Source organism: Mastigoproctus giganteus, chromosome 3 (assembly GCF_048544385.1).
Source record: "Mastigoproctus giganteus isolate SK-2022 chromosome 3, ASM4854438v1, whole genome shotgun sequence".
NCBI lineage: Eukaryota > Metazoa > Arthropoda > Arachnida > Uropygi > Thelyphonidae > Mastigoproctus > Mastigoproctus giganteus.
The window spans coordinates 25,268,711-25,290,842 of NC_143577.1; the positions used below are offsets into that span (position 1 = coordinate 25,268,711).

Below are 22,132 nucleotides of genomic sequence, written 5' to 3' on the forward strand. Positions count from 1 at the left end.
AAAAACCCACACAATTGCAGTTATTGGTATTATCGCAAATGCAATAAGATCAAGTTTACTACCCGTTTATAATTAGATGCACTAACAGAAAAGCCCAATAAACCGGAAAGTGCAAATTGTTTTTATTGCTTTATGGTCATGACCTCCAGAAAAGTGCTTTAGAAAAATATCACAAAGGCATTCAAAACTGATTCTTATAACGGAAACATATGATAACGATGAAAGGGTAGTGCAATTTACATTATAAATATGACTTTTTAGAGAGAGATAAATAGCTCAGAAATACAGCGAAATTTTCAACTTCCAAGGACTTGGAATGAATTACAAAAAAAAAAAAAAAAAAAAAACAATATGTTATTGGGTTCACATTATGATATTTTCACGATAACTCTATTTATTCTTATGGGATGCAAAATACATTTCCATGATTTTTTTAAGTTTGCACCGGCCGGCAAAAACGTACGGTCGAATTTCAGTAAGTCAAGTATTATGAAGTTGGGGAGTTCCTGTATTGGAGTTCTTGTGCCTGCTGTACCCTGATTAGCTGAAAAGAGTGGAAACAGGTGAGAACATCTACTGCTATATCCCCCATCCATGACAGGGTTCAATACATTGTGTAGTTTATAATATATTCTTCTGCATGGTAGTTGCAGTGCACTGGCATTTGACGAACTGACAACTGTCTGTTAAACTGCACAATTCTTTTCACCCTGCATCAGCCTCCCACATCAACAAGCTGTCTTTGGTCACAGGATTATCATTGGATGGATGTTTCCGGTTAGTTTATTCTCAGTAAACTCTAGACACTGTTGTAGAAGAGCACCCCAACAGAACATCAGAAACAACAGGGTAACAGGACATGCAATTCACCTTCAAACCTAGAACCAGGTGACCTGGTCCTAGGTTTGAAGATGCAATTTTTTTAGTGCAAAACTCATAGAATTTACAGAAATCCTAGGTATTAACTACAGATTTGGGAATGTCTACTAAGTATATGTATCAGAGACTGTCGTCATCCTCTATCCTAATGAATTAGCATTAGGGCAAATCAGATCCTTAAGGATTTTGAAAAAACAATCTCTCAGCTAGTGTTCCTCAGTGAAATACACTGAGGTCTTTCCTGTGATCAAATAATATTTCTTCTAAACCTAAAATTCAGAAAGTGATGGATTTATACAGAAATCCAAAATTTAGCCAATTTTATTTAGTAGTTGAAACTGCTTGGGTCTAATTATATTAATATGCTAATAAATTAATTAAATATTCACATGGTGAAGTGGCTTTTACTCTGTTTTCTTATTTCATTTTATTTTGTAATCAACATTAAAGGAAAAGTAGAGAAAACTGCTACTTTATGATACAAAGTATATTCAGAAACAAAAATAAAATAATTATATCAAACTTTTATGGATGTTTCTACTACATCCATATACGTTTCATATAATTATTGTTTTTTAAATAAAATTACAAATTATATAAAAATCCAACATACCGTGCTACCACCAAACCCTGGATGATTCCATCCAAGAACTGAATAACCAGCTTCTAGTGGCGTTGTTGTTACACCATATTCATAAAATCCTGCATTACCTTCACAGCATATAACCTGTTGTAAATTGAAAAGCCTATATTAATGATGTGTTATTTAAGAGAATATGTACTTTAATAACCTTCATAACATATAACCTGCTGCAAATTGGAATGCCTAGGGCAGTGAGGTGTAAGGTATATGACCAAAGTACAAGACACCTTCATAACATATAACCGGTTGCAAATTGGAAAGCCTAGGGCAGTGAGGTGTAAGGTATACGATCAAAATACAAGACACGATTTAATCCTTCTACCTAGGATGCAGGTAGGACTTCCTATTAGCAAAAGAAATATCTGCCTATGACCCCCAATCAGAGAGGGCCCCAATATCAGTTTCAAAAACTCATTGCTGTTTTTACTATTTTTAAGTGATTTTTTTTATCAGAAACTAAACTTTCTACCTGCAAAGATCATTGAACTTTATTTGAAGAGTAATTTGAAAATTACATTTTTTTTTTTCGAAAATGGGGCACCCAAATTCCATTTTTTTCTTCATATAGGGCCCTGAAATTTTATTTTGCCTTGGGCTCCATGAAGGTACAACGCACCACTGACAATTTTTTTCCTCATCATATATACTCAGAATATGAGGTGCTACCCAAATGTTCCTGAAATCTGAATGTTGTGTGAGAACTACATCTAGTACGGACTTGAGGTGCTAGATAACACTGTATGCATCCTTTGTGAATCAGTGTGCCACATGGCATCGGGCTGGATAGAGTTATTGAATATTTATGCAGTTCTTTGGCAGTGTGTTTCGCATAGTTTGCGATGGCGGATGTGAGAGAGCAGCTTACTTGCATAAAGTTTTGTTTCCTATACAGCACCAGAAACCCATAAGAAATTGAAACAAGCTTTTGGTGACAATGCTTTAGGCAAGACACAGACCTATTACTGGTTGAACGGCTTTAAAAATGGTTGAATGTTGGTTGATGACAACGATTGCTCTAGGCATATATCATCAAGCACTACCCCGGAAAATGTCCCAAAAGTTCGGGCGGCGATTAGTGAAGACCATAGGCAGACCATCCACGATATTTGTGGCATTGTAGGACTATCGTACGGCACGTGTCAGTGGATTTTGTCAGATGAGCTGAACATCAGAAGGATTGCAACCTTCGTTCGTGCCATGGTTACCGAGTGAAGACGAAAAGCAGCATCGCATGGAAGTTAGCAGAGATCTTCAAGAACGTGCCAGGAGTGATCAAAACTTCCTTTCTATGGTCATCACTGGTGACTAGAGTTGGGTATGACTCAGAAACCAAGCAAGAATCATTCCAGTGGAAGAGCCCATCTTCGCCTCGATTGAAGAAAGTCCGACAAGTGAGAAGCAATGTGAAGTCCCTGCTGACCTGCTTTTTGAACATTGATGGGATTATCCATAAGGAATTCATCTCTCTTGGCCAGATCGTCAACGCAAAGTTCTACTGTGATGTCCTGAGGCGGGTAAGGGAAGCTGTCAAGAGGAACGTCCAGAGAAGAACTGACCACAAAGAACTGAATCCTTCATCATGACAATGTGCTGGCCCACACATCTCTCACTGTGGCACAGTTTTTGGTATCCAACAACACGACAATCGTCCCCCATTCCCCATACTTAGCACCTTGCGACTTCCTCTTCCCAAGAATGAAAAATCAAGCTGAAGGGGCGAAGATTTAAATAAATAAATTTTCTGTTTATACTCCTAGACGACCACATGGTCAGAGGAGTTCATAAGGTAGAGAGAATGCAAGAAACAGCACCCGTATTCAGCAGTCACAGGCTTGAACCCGGGTCACTCAAGGCATGTGTACTTATGCACCTGCGTGCCTGACCACTCAGCTACAGTGTAGATGATATCCAAGCCGAATCACAGGTGGTGCTGAACGCTATGACGAAGAAGGACTTTCAGGACACATTCAAATCATGGGAGAAGCACTGGGATCAGTGTTATGCTCTCAAGGGGACGATTTCGAAGGTGATGGTGGGAATAAGACCCAGGGTGAGTCTAATTTATTTTATAAATACATTTTGGGAACATTTGGGTAGCACCTTGTATATGACTATGATGTAAGATCTTTCCTTTTTACAGAAATAATATGCATGAGCCATATATTATCTGATTTTAATCTCCAAATTTTTTATAGTTTAAACAAAAGTTATACTACAAATCATAATCAATGTCATATAATGTTAACATCTTAATACTAATGTAAAAAAAAAAAGAATTGGTCAGTCTTGGCTTATTCATCATATGTTTGCATCAGGAAGTTAGTTACTTATAAAGTTTACAATCAAGAACATGCCATTCTATAAAATGCCACAATGGAATGAAATTATCAGTTCAATTGTGCTCAATAATTGTGTTGAACCAAAACATTTTCCTCTTGGCAATTCATAAATAAATAAATATAATCTTTATTATGGAGAAAATTCACACATATCCCTTCATGACATCTGAATGCCAGTGGTTAACAATTTCAGTGAGGCACTTAAGGTAATACATTAAAATTAACAGAAGAATACACAGTGGAACAATATGAAACAAATGACAACAAAAACATAATATAAATGGGGAAAAAAACCTGCAGATATGTAAACGAACATAGATAACAGTAATTTTAATTATGGCAAAGAGGTCTCTGTGATGGTTAGAAGAATGCTCTGTTTGTATTTCTTATCTTTCACCAATTTGTGCATGTCACCATCTATTTTTCTGAGCATGTCAAGCAGTTGGTTGAGAAGGAATCTGTCTGCAGGTAAGCCTGTTAGTATGGCTGAAAAGCATTGGAGTGGATCTGAGATGAGGTTGTTGGATCCTCCAGGAGCAAGAGTCCTGATGGTGGGTTGGGAGATTGATCATAGAAGCATTTTAGCAGAATGTCCTCCCTTTAAAAATAAAGGAGGACATTTTTCTGACTGATGGGGTGGTGGTGATTCCAGGATTGTGATAAGTTTAGTATTGGCCCACTTTAGAAGCCAGTACCCTCCTGCATAAATTTTCTTCATGTTAGTGGGAGTTGCCCAAATTTCAGAATTGTATATTGTTGGATGAACTGAAGTTACAAGGAACCTTTTGAGGATGGAAGAGTCCTGAACAAGAAGCAATTGCTGCTTGATGGCCCACCTAATCCGAGAGAGCTTAGTAGTTGCCAAGTCAGTGTGGCTGTTGAACATCATCTTGGCATCAAAGACCACACTGAGGTCACTGTGTGATCGCACATTTGAAATTCCAGTTCCTCCAAGGGAGAGATCCAGTTGGGAAGGGATGCGTTTTAATGAGAAAACCATTTGTGTGGACTTCAGCAGATATATTTCAAGATTAAAGGACAGGTATTCTTCAATGTTCCTGAGGGTTGCACTTATGATATTTGTAACTTGTAGTAGAGTATTTTCAGAGGCGATTTTTGTTAAGAGCTTGAGGTCATCTGCATAACTGACTACATTATTGTTGAATGAGATCATTGGTGCTATAACTGTGGTGCCAAAAAATCACCGCAGGTGATTTTTTGAGGGAGGGTAAGGTTATTGGCTTGTAACACAAGTGTTCTTTCCTGCAGAAAGGCACCTAGGAACCAAAGTACATCTCCCCCATATATTGTAGAAATGCTATAATAGATGAAGTAAAGCAGAAATGGAAATTGCATTAACAGCAGCATGGATGCCGAGGTGATGGCCAATTCAGCCTTTTGTTCAAGCGCTCGAAGGACAGATGATGTGGTTGTTGCTAAGTTTGTGATGGTTGATTTGCCAGGGATTGCATAATGAATATTAGCTGGCTTCTGTGGGAGAATTTGATTTGTTATAATTGGCAATAAGGACTCTTCCAAAATCTTTAAGAGGCTTGATGCGAGGAGATAGGCCTGAATTGGTCAACTTTAGATGAAAGTTGCTTTTTAGGGATCAGACGGACCTTGTATCTGTGCCATAGTTTGTGATGGCATTATAAAGGCAGTGATTTGGTTAGAAAACCTGGTAATATGTTTGATCCATAGCACAAGGTCAAGGCCGCTGTTTTTGCTTTTGTAGAATGGTTTACTCATTTTGAGAGTGGATTCTATGTGACACCGAATTGCAACCACTTTGTAATGATTAAAGATGGCTCTAGAGTGGGAGAACGCAACTCTGTCCACAATATTGCCAGAGGATTTCCACTTGCTGCAAAAGGACTGCTTGGCTTTGAACAACATTGTCAACTCAGGTGTCCACCATGCCTTAGAGCGAGAGGTGACTCTTAGAGCTTTAGTGGTTGCATAGTCAGAGAGCCTTGATCCAGTGAGTGAGAAGGTCGACAGCAAGGCTGAGATCACAGTCAGCAAACAAGTGCCAAGAAATTAAGGAGGCAGCCTCAAGGCAGCACTGTAAGTTAAGGTATTTCGGAGCTGTTAGATTTCTTATGGCCATGTTGATTGGGATGTGAAGGTCAAGAATCCGTGAAACCACAGAGAGAAAGATGGGAGAGTGGTCTAATTGAAGGAAATCATGTCCATCTTCATGATGAAAGCAGAGCGCTGAGGAGAATGCAAGGTCAAGGAAATTTTGTTCTCTTGTGGGCCTGCAATTAACTCGAATCATCTCAAATAACTGGAAGAACTGAGAGATTCTTTGTTGAAGGTGATCCAGAAATGAAGGCAGATTGAAGTCTCCACAGACCAAGTGTTGGGCTGTTGGATGTAGATGATTGATGAGCCAATGCGTGAACTAATCAATAGTTTGGAAAGATGGTCCAGGTGGTATACAGACAGATACAAAATCAATGATAATAGACTGAAACTTTAGGCACACCATGATGGCTTCAAAGGATGGAGAATTGCTTGTCGTCGAGTGCACAAAGGAGAAACATGGTGTCATAAAGGATTGCCCCACCACCTCCAATTCTGCAATTCCGTGAGGTGCAGAGAGTACAAAATCTTGCAGGAGCTGTGCATAAGAAGAAGTATGGGTCTGAATTAGGTGTGCATACTCTGTCATATCAATTAGGCACTTTAGTCACTGCTGAGCTCCATTTAATTTGCTCCAGGATATCAACCGTTTTCTCAGATTAGTTTGACTAAATTTTGCCTATTAATGTACCAAGTTGTCAGGTTATCATATTACTTGCATCTAATAATACGCAGAAATGATTCACCAGTTGTTCACCTATAAGAGTGACCTCCAAATACATATCAGCACAGTCTGAACAAGCTCTAAGGCTCTGATTCACAAGGGGGCTGCCCACAGTATTTCCAGTTTGAGCCATAACTGCATCACATGCCATGGTGCTTCTGAATGTTCTTGTATTAATCATAGTAATAGTTACAAAATATTACAAATATCAAATAAAAAATTTAGGAGACATTAATTATGCAAATTACTACTTAAAAAATGACTTGATACTATCAAATATCCCAGATTACAATTTTAAAGGAAAATCATATGATGACATTTTAATTTTACCAGTGGATAAAGGCCACAAGATTATGATACTAGACAAAACAGACTACATGATTGCAAGAGAAAATTTTCACCACAGAAATTAAAATCAAATTCATCCACTGTACTACATTTGATTTTTGATTGATTCTGCTCCCACTGACAACTGATACCGAGTACTTAGTGCATAGACTTAAGCTTATGTTCAACTTAGAGACAAATATGGTTATCCACAGTTCTGCCTCTTTAAGTCACTAATGGCTTTTAAATTGCACAGTACCACCAGAAAATGTGTAAATCGCCTGATGAAAAGTCAGGAGCTTTGAAACAGCCAGCAGTGTTTAATATTTTTAAATGTATGGCAGATTCATCATCCCATTTAGGTGATGCATTACAATTAAAAAAAAAAAAAAAAAATATATATATATATATATATATATATATATATATATAGCAATTCAGGAAAAACTGTGGATAATGGTATTTGTCTCTAAGTTGAACAAAAGACCAAGCCTTTGTGCTGAGTACTCTGCATCAGTCTTCAGCGGGAGCAGAATGATCCCAATGGTTGATGACAGCAGTAATTACAAATTTTATAAAAAAAAAAAAAAAAAAAGAAGAAGACTGCCAACAGAAAGCTTTACAGTTATTAGATAGTCATGCTGCTCCAAACTTTCTCAAACCAGATCTTCATCCCATCCTGATCGATCCAACCCTCGTCATGAACATGGACAATCATTCCTCAAGGAATGTCTTTTTTTGGCATTGTTTTGTGTTTGAAAATCAGCATAGGAGGCAGCTTGGTTCCGTCGGCACAAAAAGCTAGAACAACTGTATAATGGCTCTTTTCATGTCCACTTGTCTTCACAGTTACAGTTTTCACCCCCTTCTTATCAACAGTTCTGTTACTTGGGACATCAAATTGAAGGGAGACTTCGTCCATATTTGCAATCTGTCCCAACTCAAACTGATGTGTCTTCCGACATTGAATGACAAAACAATGAAATTCAAGGACCTTCTGCTCATAGCTTTCAGGCATCTTTTGGGCAAGTCTGGTGCGTGTATGTGTTCATTCCGCTTCATGAACCTGAAGCACCAATTGTGTCCTCCATTGAAATCAGTAACTTCTTTTTCATCAGCAGTTCTTCTTGCCTCATGCTGAACCATCTTTGTGGACACAGGAATTCCAATTGCCCTTTGCTCCTCAATCCATATCTTCAATTCCCTCTCTAAATCGGGCCATTTTACTGACTTGCCTCTAATGGCCTTCTTCTGCCGTGGCATTTTCAGTAGGGTTTCTTCTTCCCGTAGCCAGTCTCAGATTGTTTTCTCAGTTGGAAGAGGACCAAACTTACGTTCAGCAGCATGATTTCCATTCACTTTTGCAAACTGGATCACTTTTAACTTGAATTCAGCACTGTACGAAAATCTTTTCTGGGGCATTTCTGGGCAGAACGTAGCAAAACGTAACTTAATATACCGGTAACAAGTGCAAAACAATGAGTGCAAAGACAACAAGCGCAAAAAATGCAAGTAAAAAAAAATCTACAACCACTGTATAAGACGCACCCAGTTTTTAGACCCCAAATTTTTCGAAAAAAGGTGTGTCTTATACATGGGGAAATACGGTATAACCTGCACTTTCAATTTATGACCATTTGATTCTCATCAATGACTAAGAATTTCTAATTTTCTATAATCAAGGCTGCAATTGGCAGATCTCAGGCTAAGGGGCAAAGTTTCCTTCTGTAAGTTATTCCAGGTTTTTCAAAACACACATGCAAATTGCACTGCAAACAAAGTCTACAGACAACTACACAACATACAGACATGAGCAACAAGCTCCAGCCCTTAAAATTTCAATCTGAATAAAACCTGGGACACCCTTGTGATTCTAGACGGTAAGTTGATACTCAGAAGATAGGCAGAGAGGATTTACCAGCAATTTTATTAGAATTTGTGTGCCCTGGGTTGCTAATTACCAGTTTTATCGCCTTACTAAGATGCAAACACACAGGATACCTGTTCCCCTCTAAGGGGCTTAGAGGGGAACAGGTATCCTGTGATCTCAGACACTCAGTCTAAAACACTGATGGATCCAATATCTTTCTATTACAGAAGATTTAGGAGAAGTCCAGTTGACCTGCCTCAATAAAATCCACTCATGCACACCTTCTTGATGGTAAGCCCTGTTACGTCACTTAGGTGGCAACGAACGTGTAGAGTGGTTCTATTCAAGATGCCTGGTCAGCGTGAAGAGGAAAAGACCAAACCCTCCATCATATGACAGCAAGACAAAACAAATGGCCCTCAGTCCCCAACAGCTTTCACTCTCCCTCTTACAGCAGCGAGAGGAACAGAGTGGAAGCAGAGGGTGCTAAGAATCTCTGGGTACGACCAGGCTGCCATGCACGGAAACTGAACTTGGCCTGTTACAACGTAAGATCACTCATCGGTGAAGACAGGATATTAGAGCTGGAAAAGGAATTAGAAATTGTGAATTGGAATATCATCGGTTTGGCTGAAACAAGAAGAAGGAATGAATCACTTATAAGTTTATCAAGTGGAAATCTGCTGTACACCAATGGAAACAGTGAAAGGAGTGAAGGTGGAGTTGGGTTTCTGATCCATAAAGATTTAAAAATCAACATTTTGGAATTCAAAAGTACATCACCAAGGGTGTCAAGACTAATACTCAGAATTTCTAAGAGGTACAAACTAAAGGTTATAATGATTGATAAACCAACATCGAGCCATGATGATGAAGAGGTTGCAGAAATGTACACCGAAATTGAGAGTCTTCTAGATGACCAGAAAACTCACTACACTATTATTATGGGAGACTTGGAAAAAGACAAAACAGCACAGAAAGAGGAACTATAGGAAATTTTGGAATTGATGAAAGAAATGAAAGAGGCGAAAGACTTGTGGAATTTGCAGAATCTCAAGGATTGTCAGTAATGAACACTTTTTTTCAAGAAAAGGGTGAACAGAAAGTGGACATGGAAGAGTCCAAATGGATTAACAACTAATGAAATCGACTTCGTCCTCACTAACAGAAGATATATTGTGAATGATGTTACCGTCCTGAATAAGGTAAATGTTGGAAGTGATCACAGAATGGTAAGATGTACACTTGATATAGATGTAGGAAAGGAAAAAACTGACTCGAATAAATAATACAAAGGTCTCTGACATAACAGAAGAGGAGAAAAAGCAGTATGTACTGAAACTTAAGAACAAGTTTGAGCTTCTGCAGACTGCTCAGGACCAAGATATCAACGAGGAATATTACAACTTTCTGAAAGTGATAAAGCCCAAGAAACCTATAGGGAAAAAGAAATCCAAAGAAGAAAAAATTAGTCAAGAAACACTTGTTATGATGAATCGAAGGCAAAAAATGAAGAGCAAGATAAACACTGACAAGGAGAAAATTGAGTATACTGAGTTATGCAAAGCCATTAGAAAGAGACTCAGAGAGAACATAAGAAGACTTAACACAAGAAAATTAGAACAAGCATTAAGGGAAAACAAAGGATTTAAATCAGCAGCCATGAGCAGTAATACAGAATGATACTGAAACTGAAGAATAGCGATGGTGTACTTATAAATAGCAGAAAGGGCATAATTCAAATAGCAAAACACTACTATAGAGAATGATGCCAGCAGTGGGGAAGATGGATTGCAAATTAGCAACACATACGACATACCCAATATTCTTCCTGATGAGGTAGAACATGCACTGAAGAAAATGAAGAATCAGAAAGCCCCGGGGGAAGATGAAGTTACTGTAGAGTTGTTAAATTTGGAGGAAGAGACATAACACAAAAACTGGCAAGGCTCTTCACGAAATGCATTAGAAAAGGTGTGACGCCTAAGCAGTAGAATAATGGAATCATAGTTTTGCTGCATAAGGAAGGAGATAAATCAGAAACTGGAAATTATAGACCAATTAGCTTGTTATCCCACATCTACAAGTTGTTCACAAGGGTCATTACTAACAGATTAGAAAGAATACTTGATGAGAATCAACCGAAAGAGCAAGCCGGCTTTAGGACAGGATTCTGAACTGTGGATCACCTTCACGTAATATCACAGCTAAGGGAGAAAGCAAATGAATATAAAACATCATTATGCCTGGCATTTGTGGATTATGAAAAGGCATTTGACTCCATACAGCATAAGGCAATGTTTCGGGCACTGGAAAGACAAGGCATAGATACTCCACATATTATGATTTTGAAGAAAATATATGAGAATGCTACCTCCTTTATTAGACTAGATAAAGACAGTAGGAAATTTAAAATCGAGAAAGGAGTTCGACAAGGAGACAATATCTCCAAAGCTGTTTACTGCTGCCCTTATGAGGCGTTCAGAAAATTAGACTGGTCGCAGAAAGGAGTCAATGTGAACAGAGAGTACCTAAACCATTTATGATTTGCAGATGACATTGTGGTCATAAGCCATGATCTCAAAGAATTAGAGGAAAATCTTAATCAGTGAGATTAAGTAATTAAAGTTACTAAAGATTTTGAACTAAAGATGAATATGGCTAAAACAAAAGTAATGATGAATGAGTATGCCACAGAAAGAGAAATAATGATTGAAGGAGCAGTAATTGAAAAGGTGGAGTCATATACTTATCTAGACAAGTTATTAGCTGTAATAATGATAAATGGCTGGAAGTCAAGAGAAGAATAAATTTTGGATGGATAGCATTCAGGAAATATAGTCACATACTGAAGAGCAATATCCCAGTTTGTCTGAAACGTAAAATAATGAACCAATGTATACTCCCCACCATGACTTATGGAAGTGAAACTTGGGCACTCACCAAAAGAATGGAAGGGAAGCTGAGAAATACACAGCGAAGAATGGAACGAATTATATTGGGAATCAGACTGTTAGATAAGAGGAGAAACACATGGATTAGGCAGCAAACTCAAGTAAAGGACATGCTTATCAAAACTAAAGAACTAAAATGGTCTTGGGCAGGACACATAGCTCGAAGACATGATGAAGATGGACTAAGAAAATAACAGAATGGTACCCAAGAGGAGCTAGAAGAAAACCTGGAAGACAAAGGCTGAGATGGATAGATGAAATTCACGAGTTTGTGGGTAGTAAATGGATGGCCAGTGCTCAAAACAGAAGGAACTGGAAAGTTGCTGGAGAGGCCTTCATCCTGCAGCGGATTGAAAATGGCTGATGATGATGATGAAGGTGCAAACACCTGCCATCTTTCTGTTTCATTGTTTTCAGTGTGGGCTCTCCCACATAAGTTGTCTAAGTTTAGTGTTGGTATTCTCCCTCCACTTGTGGTATGTTTTTCTAATGCTTTTATAACATGGCTCTGAATTTTTACCATTTATGTAGAATTTCTCCATAAATGGTGTGGGGGGGGGACAAAGTTCTTATTTCTTTTGAAGCAATTTCCTTTTTTACCTCTATTCCTTTAACATACACAGTGTGCCAACTAAATAATGAGACTGTGTCCGCTCTGCATTTAGTGTTAATGTAAGAGGCCAAAATAGTACATGATTACATCCGCTAGTGTGTGCCCTTTCCAATGAGTACAAGTTGAAACTTGTCTGGTCAGTAGTTCATTATTTATGACAGAAAGAGTAATAGTAGTTTTGTGCATGTTGTCAGAAAATTGAAAATGGAGCAAGGAGCAGTTATCAAATTTTATTGTAAATTGGGGAAAAGTGCTACGGAGACTTTTAATGATTTAAAAAAAGTTTATGCTGATGAACGTTTGTCTTAACCAAGAGTGTTTGAATGGTTTTTTCGTTTTCATAAAGGACGTGAGTTGTTAATGGATGATCCCCGACCTGGTCGACTGATCTCTGTTTGAACACCGGAGATTGTCACAAAGGTTAGAAAAACTATGACTGAAAACAGATCAATTTCAACGAGGTTGCTTGCAGAGATGATCGGTAGCAATAAGGAATCTGTATGAGAAATTCTAAACGAAGATCTGGGTAAGAGAAAAATTTGTTCTTGGAGAGAAAGAGCTGGGTAAGAGAAAATATTTTTGGTAAAAAAAAAAAAAAAAAAAAAAAAATCGATTGCAGTCATTGAACACCCCCCCATATTCACGGATTTGGTTCCCGCAGATTACTTTTTGTTCCCTGAAATCAAAACAGCCATGAAAGGAACACAATACGGGATGATAGAGAACATCCAGACTGCAGTGACCCACCAGCTGAAAGCGGTACCAGAAGAGGAGTTCCAGGAGTGTTTTCAAAACTTGTATAAAAGATGTAAACGGTGTGTACACATTGGAGGTGATTACTTCAAAAATATATAACCTTACTTTGCCGTTAGTGTTATTCTTTTTTTTTTTGTAGTAGCGTCAGTCTCATTATTTAATTGGCACACTGTGTATACAGTACAAAGTGTGCGCCCTATTTTGGAAAGGGATCTCACTTTAAGGCCCAGGACTTCACTCTCTGTTGTGAAATTATGTGAAGCCGTTACACTGTGTTTAAATGTTATACTGTTAGTTTGTGACTGTATATTCAAGCCTGGTTCCATTACAATCATTACAGACTATGGAAAAGTTGGAGATACATATATAATTCCTCCTCTTCAAATTTCTGTTAGAAAAGAAATATGGATGATATTTTTGTAATTATTCTAACAGGTTGTGAGAAGTTAACAACTTTTAACATCAACAACTTTTCTAACATACTTCTGAACTGAAGGCAGATGAGACTCTGCCATTTTTGGATGTTTTATTCAGGAAAGCTAGCCTGCACTTAACAATACCAGTTCAGAAAAAAACCTATGTCTGCAGGTCAGTTTACCTATTACAGTTCTGGCCATGTCTCAGTATACAGACACAGCATGGCCAGTGCTTTGTTACAGAAGACATGATACTACTGTAGTAAACCAGATGACAGACTCAAAGAGATTGCTAGGGTTATATGCGATCCCATGGTTTATGGCTTTTCAGAATGGATCATTAGGAATATGGAGCACTAATTTTTAACAGTAATCACAGTCTGACAGGACTCTGCACAGTTATTATATTCAATGCATGAAACTTTCTGGTAAAAGGCTACAGAATGTTATTTATAAAGAATGGGACAGTTTATAACTTTTCTTGCCTGAAATACTGGGCAGTATATATTGAAAAATCAGAGAGATGTCTTAAGGATATGTTTACTGACCACAAGAACACTATGGTATATCAAAACCATAAGTTCATTCCATGTCCAGCACTTTGAGGGGGGGGGGAGAGCATAACATCAATACAAGTAATTTTGAAATTACAGATATTTCACACTTCTGCCATGGTCATTAAAGGCATTCATCATTTGGTATGGCAATATCATTTGGTATGGCACCATCATCTGATAGTAAGAATTAATACCATTAACCACAAACGAGGAATGTGCATTCATCCTGTTTTGGAATCTGCTGTACTGGAAGTACCAACAACAATCCCTTTTCTATGACAGTGGTCATTACAGTTTGTTAATGTGCCTTTCCATTCATAAGTCTTTTTGCCTATATTTTTTTTCCTTCATTTTCTTTTTTCTCTTTCCTACTCTTGTATCTTCCACACCTGTGCCCACTGCGTATGGACTTCTCATCATAAAATCTTTTCCATTTTATAAATGCCAATACTGTTATGTCATACTCCAAGTTTTGATTGCTGTTAGTGGCTCGGGTATTAAGTTGTGCATTAAATGGTAATTTCCATCAAATGAGATTACCATCTCATCTGATGGAGATCCTTCTTAGTTCAGTAACTCTCTGGTCTTTTACTTCCTTTAGCATTTCATTCTTTGACAACTTAAGGAGTTCCCAGTTTGAAATTACTCCTCTGAATGTATTTAAGAATTTGTGGGAGGGAGACCTAATTGGCAGTCCTGCAAAAAGGTAGATGTTTAGCAGTCATTCAGTGTTTTTTTTTTTTTTGGTTTTTGTTGGCGCATAGGCTTCTGTGGCCATAATGCACCTCCCAAGGTTTTTGCAGTACTTTGATCCAAGCCCGAGGCGGGAATTGAACCCACGACCTTTGGGTTGCCAGGCAAGCACGTTATCCACCCGGCTAGCCCAGTCGGCTCATTCAGTGTTTTGAGTTGCTCAACTCTCACACAGTATATCACACAGCCTGAGTTCTTTGACAGTTCTGGGTGCTTTGGCAATGTTTTCCAGTTCCTTCTGAATTCTTAAAGTGGGAGTCCAGAAAACTGATCGCCAGCAATTCACTGCCACCAATTTACCACCGTGTCAGTTTATCGCATAAACAATTTACCGCCAGCAATTTACCGCCGCATCAGTTTATCATGTTTTACCATCTAGAAGCAATGAGATGTGTTTAGTCAAATCATAAAAAGTTATTTTTTATTTAAGTTTCTGCCTTAAGCTATGATTAGCATATTTTTGGAATTCTATGAACTGTTAGGGAATAGTACGGAAATAAAAAAAACACATGTATGGAAATATGTAATTTAATAGGTAGATTATGTGTTTTAATAGTTACATGTATCACAAAAATAGTCAAAAAATCCATTATTTGAACAATATAACAATTGGTTAATTTTAAACTAAACTAATTATAACATTAGGTATGTCATAGTACACTGCAAAAATTCAAAATGAATGATGTTTATGCAATCTTCAGAATCAGTCACGTTAGGATAATTAATTACTAAGAAACTGTAATATTTACAACACAGTATGTAAATTATTAATAAGAAATATTATGCGCTATACCTCTTAGATAATCAACAGTATCACTCCGTTCATTGTATGCACTAACAAGCCTTTTAATTCTTAAATCACAATCGCGATACTTTTTTTTGTTGCCACTTCCACTTAAATATTGTTCAATGCGCATTTCGTTAATACTTTGTTCTTTTTTAATGCCATCGATAAATTTCCAAATGTTGGGATGATAAGCAGCGACTTTTTCCTCAAATCCTCTATGCCACCCTTTAACAGAATTATTCATTCTTGGTAATCTTTCTAGAACAAGCTGGAGTACGTTCCACATTTCATGGGAATACTTTGGTGGTCGACGAAGATGTCATCTGGTTGGGCGTCCAATTCATATATCCTCAAAATAATCAACAACTTCTTGCGATTCTGGAGGAAAAACACCATTTTCACACAATTGTTCAAAAATGACAGTCACAATTGGAGTGGGCACAAATGCAATTGCTGCCAAAATTCGCATATTTAAAGCAAAATTTGCATCAGTTTCATAATGTTGTTTCAATCCATTATTCTGAATGGAATGAAAAATACATTGTGAAAAGTGGAAAAAACAACCCCATTGTGAAGCGTCAGGAAAAACTCTTCTGCAAGCATTCATCATCGCCGTCTCAAAATCTATAGTTATTGATTGCGGGGACATAGCCGGTTCCAATACTTTCAGCTGCTGTAGTAGAGATACATACATTTCCTCAGACTTGTTAGGCAATAATGCATAAACTAATGGAAGCGATATTTTGTCCTCGAATCCATGTATCGTATACAGCTGATAAAAAAGTAAGGGAACAGTTTTGAAAGTCTCATCGGCATACCCAGTGTTCACTTCGCACTAACAACTGCAAATTTCTTTTCGTACTGAAAATTAGCATACGATTGTCCTCGGGTCCAGAATCAAATTGTAGAAACAATTCTCCATTGCATGATGTTTTATATTCTTCTGTAAAAACTATGTCTCTACGATGCGTTGGAAGAACTGGGCCATCAAAATTTCGATTTCTTATATTTCGGATCGTTCGTTTCATTGTATCTACACTTGGAAGCTTAGGGGCTGCTGCTTGGCTACAGATTCTCAAAACATTTGAAATAATACTATGAGGCGTATTATTGGTTGTTTCTGCATAAGTTCGAATGGTATCAAGAAGTTGTGCTGCCTCAACTCCTGCTGCATCTCCACAATGATTGTGCTCCTTCCATGTTTTAACAATGGTGTTATTTACCGTAGTAACTCGAGCGGCACATTTGGTTTTTTGGTAATTTTAACACGTCCAATGAATTTTTGTTTCATTTTGCCTGTCTTTATGAAACAAATGCCCACTAAAGCAAAATTTCGGTTTTCCTTTTTCTCATTTCAAAAATTCCACCAACATGATGCGTTCACAAACTCAAAAGGATGAAAAATAAATAAGAAAATGTTGTGATTGTAAGAGATAAATATATAAGTACCTCCCTAATCGGCACGCCCAACCCCCACTTCCCTAAAACATGCTACTTAAGTTAAAAATAAATTTATATAAATTATATGTATTGCCTGGCGATAATTGTAGGCTATAAATTGTTTATGCGATAAACTGACCCGGCGGTAAACTGCTAGCGATAAACTTTCCTAGACTTAGTCGAGAAAAATTTATCACCGAAAGTTTAAGAAAATTTAAGTTTATAAACAATTTATAGCCTACAAATGATCGCTAGCATATTTTATCGCCAGGCAATACATATAATTTATATAAATTTACTGGTCATTTTAAATTGAAAATATGGCTTTTCTCTAGGTGTTATTTAAGAATGAAGTGCAGTTAAAAATGGAAGTTATATGGTAGGTATACATTTCCTAGAAATACATACCATTGCAGGTGCTTTAATTTAGTTGCCTGTTATTTTTCAAAATTGGAATTAGGTATGTACCTACTTAATTCCTTTAACTTAAGTGGAAGTGATCCGGGCGACAAAAAAAAGAAGTATCGCAATTGTGATTTATGAATTAAAAGGCTTGTTAGTGCATACGATGAACGGGGTAATATTGTTGATTATCTAAGAGGTATAGCGCATAATATTTCTTATTAATAATTTACATACTGTGTTGTAAATATTACAGTTTCTTAGTAATTAATTATCCCAACGTGACTGATTCTGAAGATTGCATAAACATTCATTTTGAATTTTTGCAGTGTACTATGACATACCTAATGTTATAAATAGTTTAGTTTAAAATTAACCAATTGTTATATTGTTCAAATAATGGATTTTTTGACTATTTTTGTGATACATGTAACTATTAAAACACATAATTTACCTATTAAAGTACATATTTTCATACATGTGTTTTTTTTTTTATTTCTGTACTATTTCCTAAGAGTTCATAGAATTCCAAAAATATGCTAACCATAGCTTAAGGCAGAAACTTAAATAAAAAATAACTTTTTATGATTTGACCAAACACATCTCATTGCTTCTAGATGGTAAAACGCGATAAACTGATGAGGCGGTAAATTGTTTATGCGATAAACTGACGTGGCGGTAAATTGCTGGCGGTGAATTGCTGGCGATCAATTTTCCTGGACTCCTTAAAGTGATACCTTGCCTAGTGGAGCATCATATATTCCTAATTCCTGAGTGGATTGTTAGATAAGTAGGTGGTCAATAGTTTTGAAAAACATACAGCCAAACATCAAAAGACTGATGTTTGGCTGTATGTTTTTCAAAACTATTGACCACCTACTTATCAGAAACAAATTTTGAAGTTACAGCCAAATATCAAAAGAGTGATGTTTGCTGTAAATTCAAAATTTGTTTCTTTTGAAAATCTTAGCTTCAACCAAAGGATGTAAAAGTATTTTTATCATAAAATAAGAACAAAAAAAAAAAAAAAAAAAAAAAGGGAAAAGAAATAGGGCCATTTGAGGGTCTTGTACTACCACTTTATTACATGTTCAATAACTGTTATCACATTTGGCAATCAACTGCAACAGGTGAATGGCATTCTCTCCAGTGTGTATGTAGTGTAAAAAAAGTATGCTAAAATTATTAAAATATCCAATTTAGCAACAAGAGTGAATTTCTTGCATCACCAACTGTTTTATAATTGGAGAAGTAAGCAACAGAACAATCACATTACAAATATTCTCTCATCTCTAAGAAAGCTCTAAGAAAATTTGTGTATTTTTTGTGGTTAATTTTTTAGACAAAAAACACATGGTTTATCAAAATGTGGATGCCAGCTATTATAATATTGTATCACTTTCACACAAGAAGAGTGTTACAATAAAATTGAAATTTCATTTCGGCTTGAAAAAACATTGTTTACAAACAGAATTAACAAAAGAAATATGCAGAGAAAGGATTCAAATACACACCTATAAACATACTTTGTGGGAGAAGATGTAAAAGAAATTACAAAAATTACAGTTGACATGGGCAACACTGTATGTCAAGCTGTTCAGAAAAGATGCCATTCAGTAGAGGACATCTAACCCCAAACCTTTGCTTTTTATCACATTTCCACTTACTGAGTAAAAAATTTAGTTTACCGAATAAACCTTTGGGGATATAAAATTCTAGCTGTTTATACACAATTCTCATCGCCCTATTACAAAATTGCTAAAAAAAAAAAAAACTATCCTTCAAATTACTTACTAATATTCTTCCACAAGGAAAGTCAGATTTGTTTCTTCTGTCAACAAACATCGCATCAATTTCATTGCTATCACTTGTTAGCAATTTATATCGCTCTCCACAATGCTGAAATAAATGAATTATAAATGTGTCATCATTATAAGCAAATTAATAAGCAATAAAGTACTATTAGTAAATTAATAAGAGGAGTTTACCTCAATATAGTACGTGGAACACTTCCGTATGATACCCTCCAGAAATTAAAACGGAAAAAACGAAAAAATCGACAACTTACCGGTACATTAAAGTAAAATATAAATTATTAAAGTAAATTATAAATAATTAAATAATCAATTTAACACAATTCAAAATCAATTCAAAACAATTAAAATACAAATTAACGCAATTAAAAGAATCTAACGAAAATATTCAAAACGATTTTCCTTCCTGAAGCTGACAATGCTTTTCGACCGACTGTCGTGATCACAGGAATGAAAATTATCGAATCAGGCTAAACCTGCAACTTAAATAGTGATTATGTGTCTTCGCGCATGCGCGTAAAGGTCCACGCATCGGAGATCAAATATGGCCGCCGAACATTAACAGAATTCTCGTGTAATTTAATTTCAACGGTTTCTGCAATTAATAGTCGCGTATAATTACGTTGAACGTTAAGTATTTTGGCCTCGTTAAATAAAAAAGTATGTTTTTCGTTAATGGCATGAAAGGCTAATTCTGACGCTGCTGAACGAGAAGCACGAACAGAGGCTTCGTGTTGATTTACACGGATATTAAGAGAAAACCGCGTGGAACCCTGATAAGACGAGTCTCAATCACCGCAAGAAATGTTGTATACTAGATCATTAATTTGTGTTGCGAACGCCGAAAGAACCGAGCGATTGTTCAGTATAGTGTGTAACTTCCGTATAGGCCTAGCTATAATTTTAAATTCGGTATCTTTAAAGAATCTGTTAAGCTGTTTGTGCCACTGTTCAACATATGGGACAGAAATAAAGTATTTTTTGATATTACTATTGTTGATTGGTGCAGTATTTTGTATCCTATCCTTAGCTTGTACCCTAATTCGATTTATTGTGTTAATGGGATAACCCCTGTTCAAGAATCTGCTAGTTAATATTTGTATTTCTGAGTCTAAAGCAGAATCCGTCGTTGAATATTTATAGGCATTTAGAAATTGATTAAAGATAATCGATCTTTTGTAGGTGAACGGGTGGTAGCTATTATAATGTAGAAGCATACCGGTGTTTGTGGGTTTTCGATAGATGCTAAATTGTATTTTGTTCGAGTCCCGGGTAAGCGTGAAATTTAGAAAGTTTAATGACTTAGTATCCGTATCTTCCCTTTCCAATGTAAATTTGAGTCTAGAATGAATATTGTTAAACGAATGTAAAATATCTTGGATAGTACTACTATCGGTAATAACTAGAACATCGTCTAAATACCTCCCATAGTATGTGATACGGGGACGAAAAGGTGTCAAATGTATCTGCTCAATCGTTGAGAGATAGATCTCTGACATTAAGCCACTCAGGCTCAAACCCATTGGTAATCCAAAAATTTGTTTGTACACCTTGTCTCGAAAGGTGATGTAGTTAGCCTCAACTAATAGTTTAATTAAGTGAAAAATCTCCTTTATAGGCAGCTTCGTATAATTAATCGGTGTCGAGTTTTTATTTAACATATCCCAAATAATATCTAATGTGTATTCAACGTTTACATTCGTATATAATGATGTAACATCTAATGAGAATAAATTGTCATTGTCGCCGAGTCTACAGTCTTTAAGATTATTAAATAATGTATCGTAATTCTTAATCCCAAATTGTATAACCTGTCTAAAAGGTTTTATAATGTTATATACATGTGTTGGCTAAGGCTGAAAAGGTACCGGTAAGTTGTCGATTTTTTCGTTTTTTCCGTTTTAATTTCTGGAGGGTATCATACGGAAGTGTTCCACGTACTATATTGAGGTAAACTCCTCTTATTAATTTACTAATATCATTATCAACGTAGAACATATTGAGTATTACAGCTCTGATTCATACTATCTAATTAATTTTCATACTCTTATTGACTATTTCATTCACTTCCTGTCTCTCCAGTAGTATACAATCGATACACACAATTATGGGAGATTTTTTGAATGGCTTGGTACAAAATTACATTAAATCTACACTAAGGTACTCGGCCCAAAGTTACCATATTTCTTTCCTAAAATATTGCCTTCAAAACAACATTGTTCCGAAGTTTGCCAGGGTGAATTTAAATCAAAAAATTTCAGGCATAAAACAACTATCACTGGCGACATCACGTAATATTGTTAAGCTTGCCTTAAAATCTCGATATTCGGATAAACAAAAATACCTTTCCCAGGTTAGGAAGCTTCGCGATAAATTAAAAAATTATCTACATCCGAACGATTGGTCTGTATTGAAGACCTCCATAGATTTGCGACGGGAAGCACAAGCCTCAGAAATAAAAAACAGACACGTTAATAAGTTGCAAACATTATCGAATAGTTCAAGACACGTTCATACGAATTCTAACACATTGTCGCGAGCTTGCGACCAAGTTCACACGAGTTGGGTGACATCCCCCCCACAGACACATAACGCACTACCACAGAATATGTCGGCTAGTTCACGAACACCCCCTCACCCAGTATCCAACGAACCGACACATCAACAGGTTACAAATCTTTCCTCGTGTACACTATCGCAGGACCAGATTTCACTTTTATCCAAAGGATTAAACTATAATTTACCACCTCGAAAGCTGCCAAAAAAA

At 36.6% G+C, this 22,132-nt stretch overlaps 1 protein-coding gene across 1 annotated transcript in view; it reads right to left on the reverse strand.

The window, feature by feature from the left end:
• LOC150087813 (phosphatidylserine lipase ABHD16A) overlaps positions 1–22,132 on the reverse strand; it is a 227,562-nt gene that overhangs the window by 95,378 nt on the left and 110,052 nt on the right. Inside the window, exons 10-11 of the mRNA XM_090370439.1 lie at positions 19,346–19,450; positions 1,493–1,606 (exon numbers count right to left, since the gene is read on the reverse strand). Coding sequence (XP_090226565.1) covers positions 1,493–1,606; positions 19,346–19,450 — 219 coding nt within the window. The remainder of the gene's footprint in view (positions 1–1,492; positions 1,607–19,345; positions 19,451–22,132) is intronic.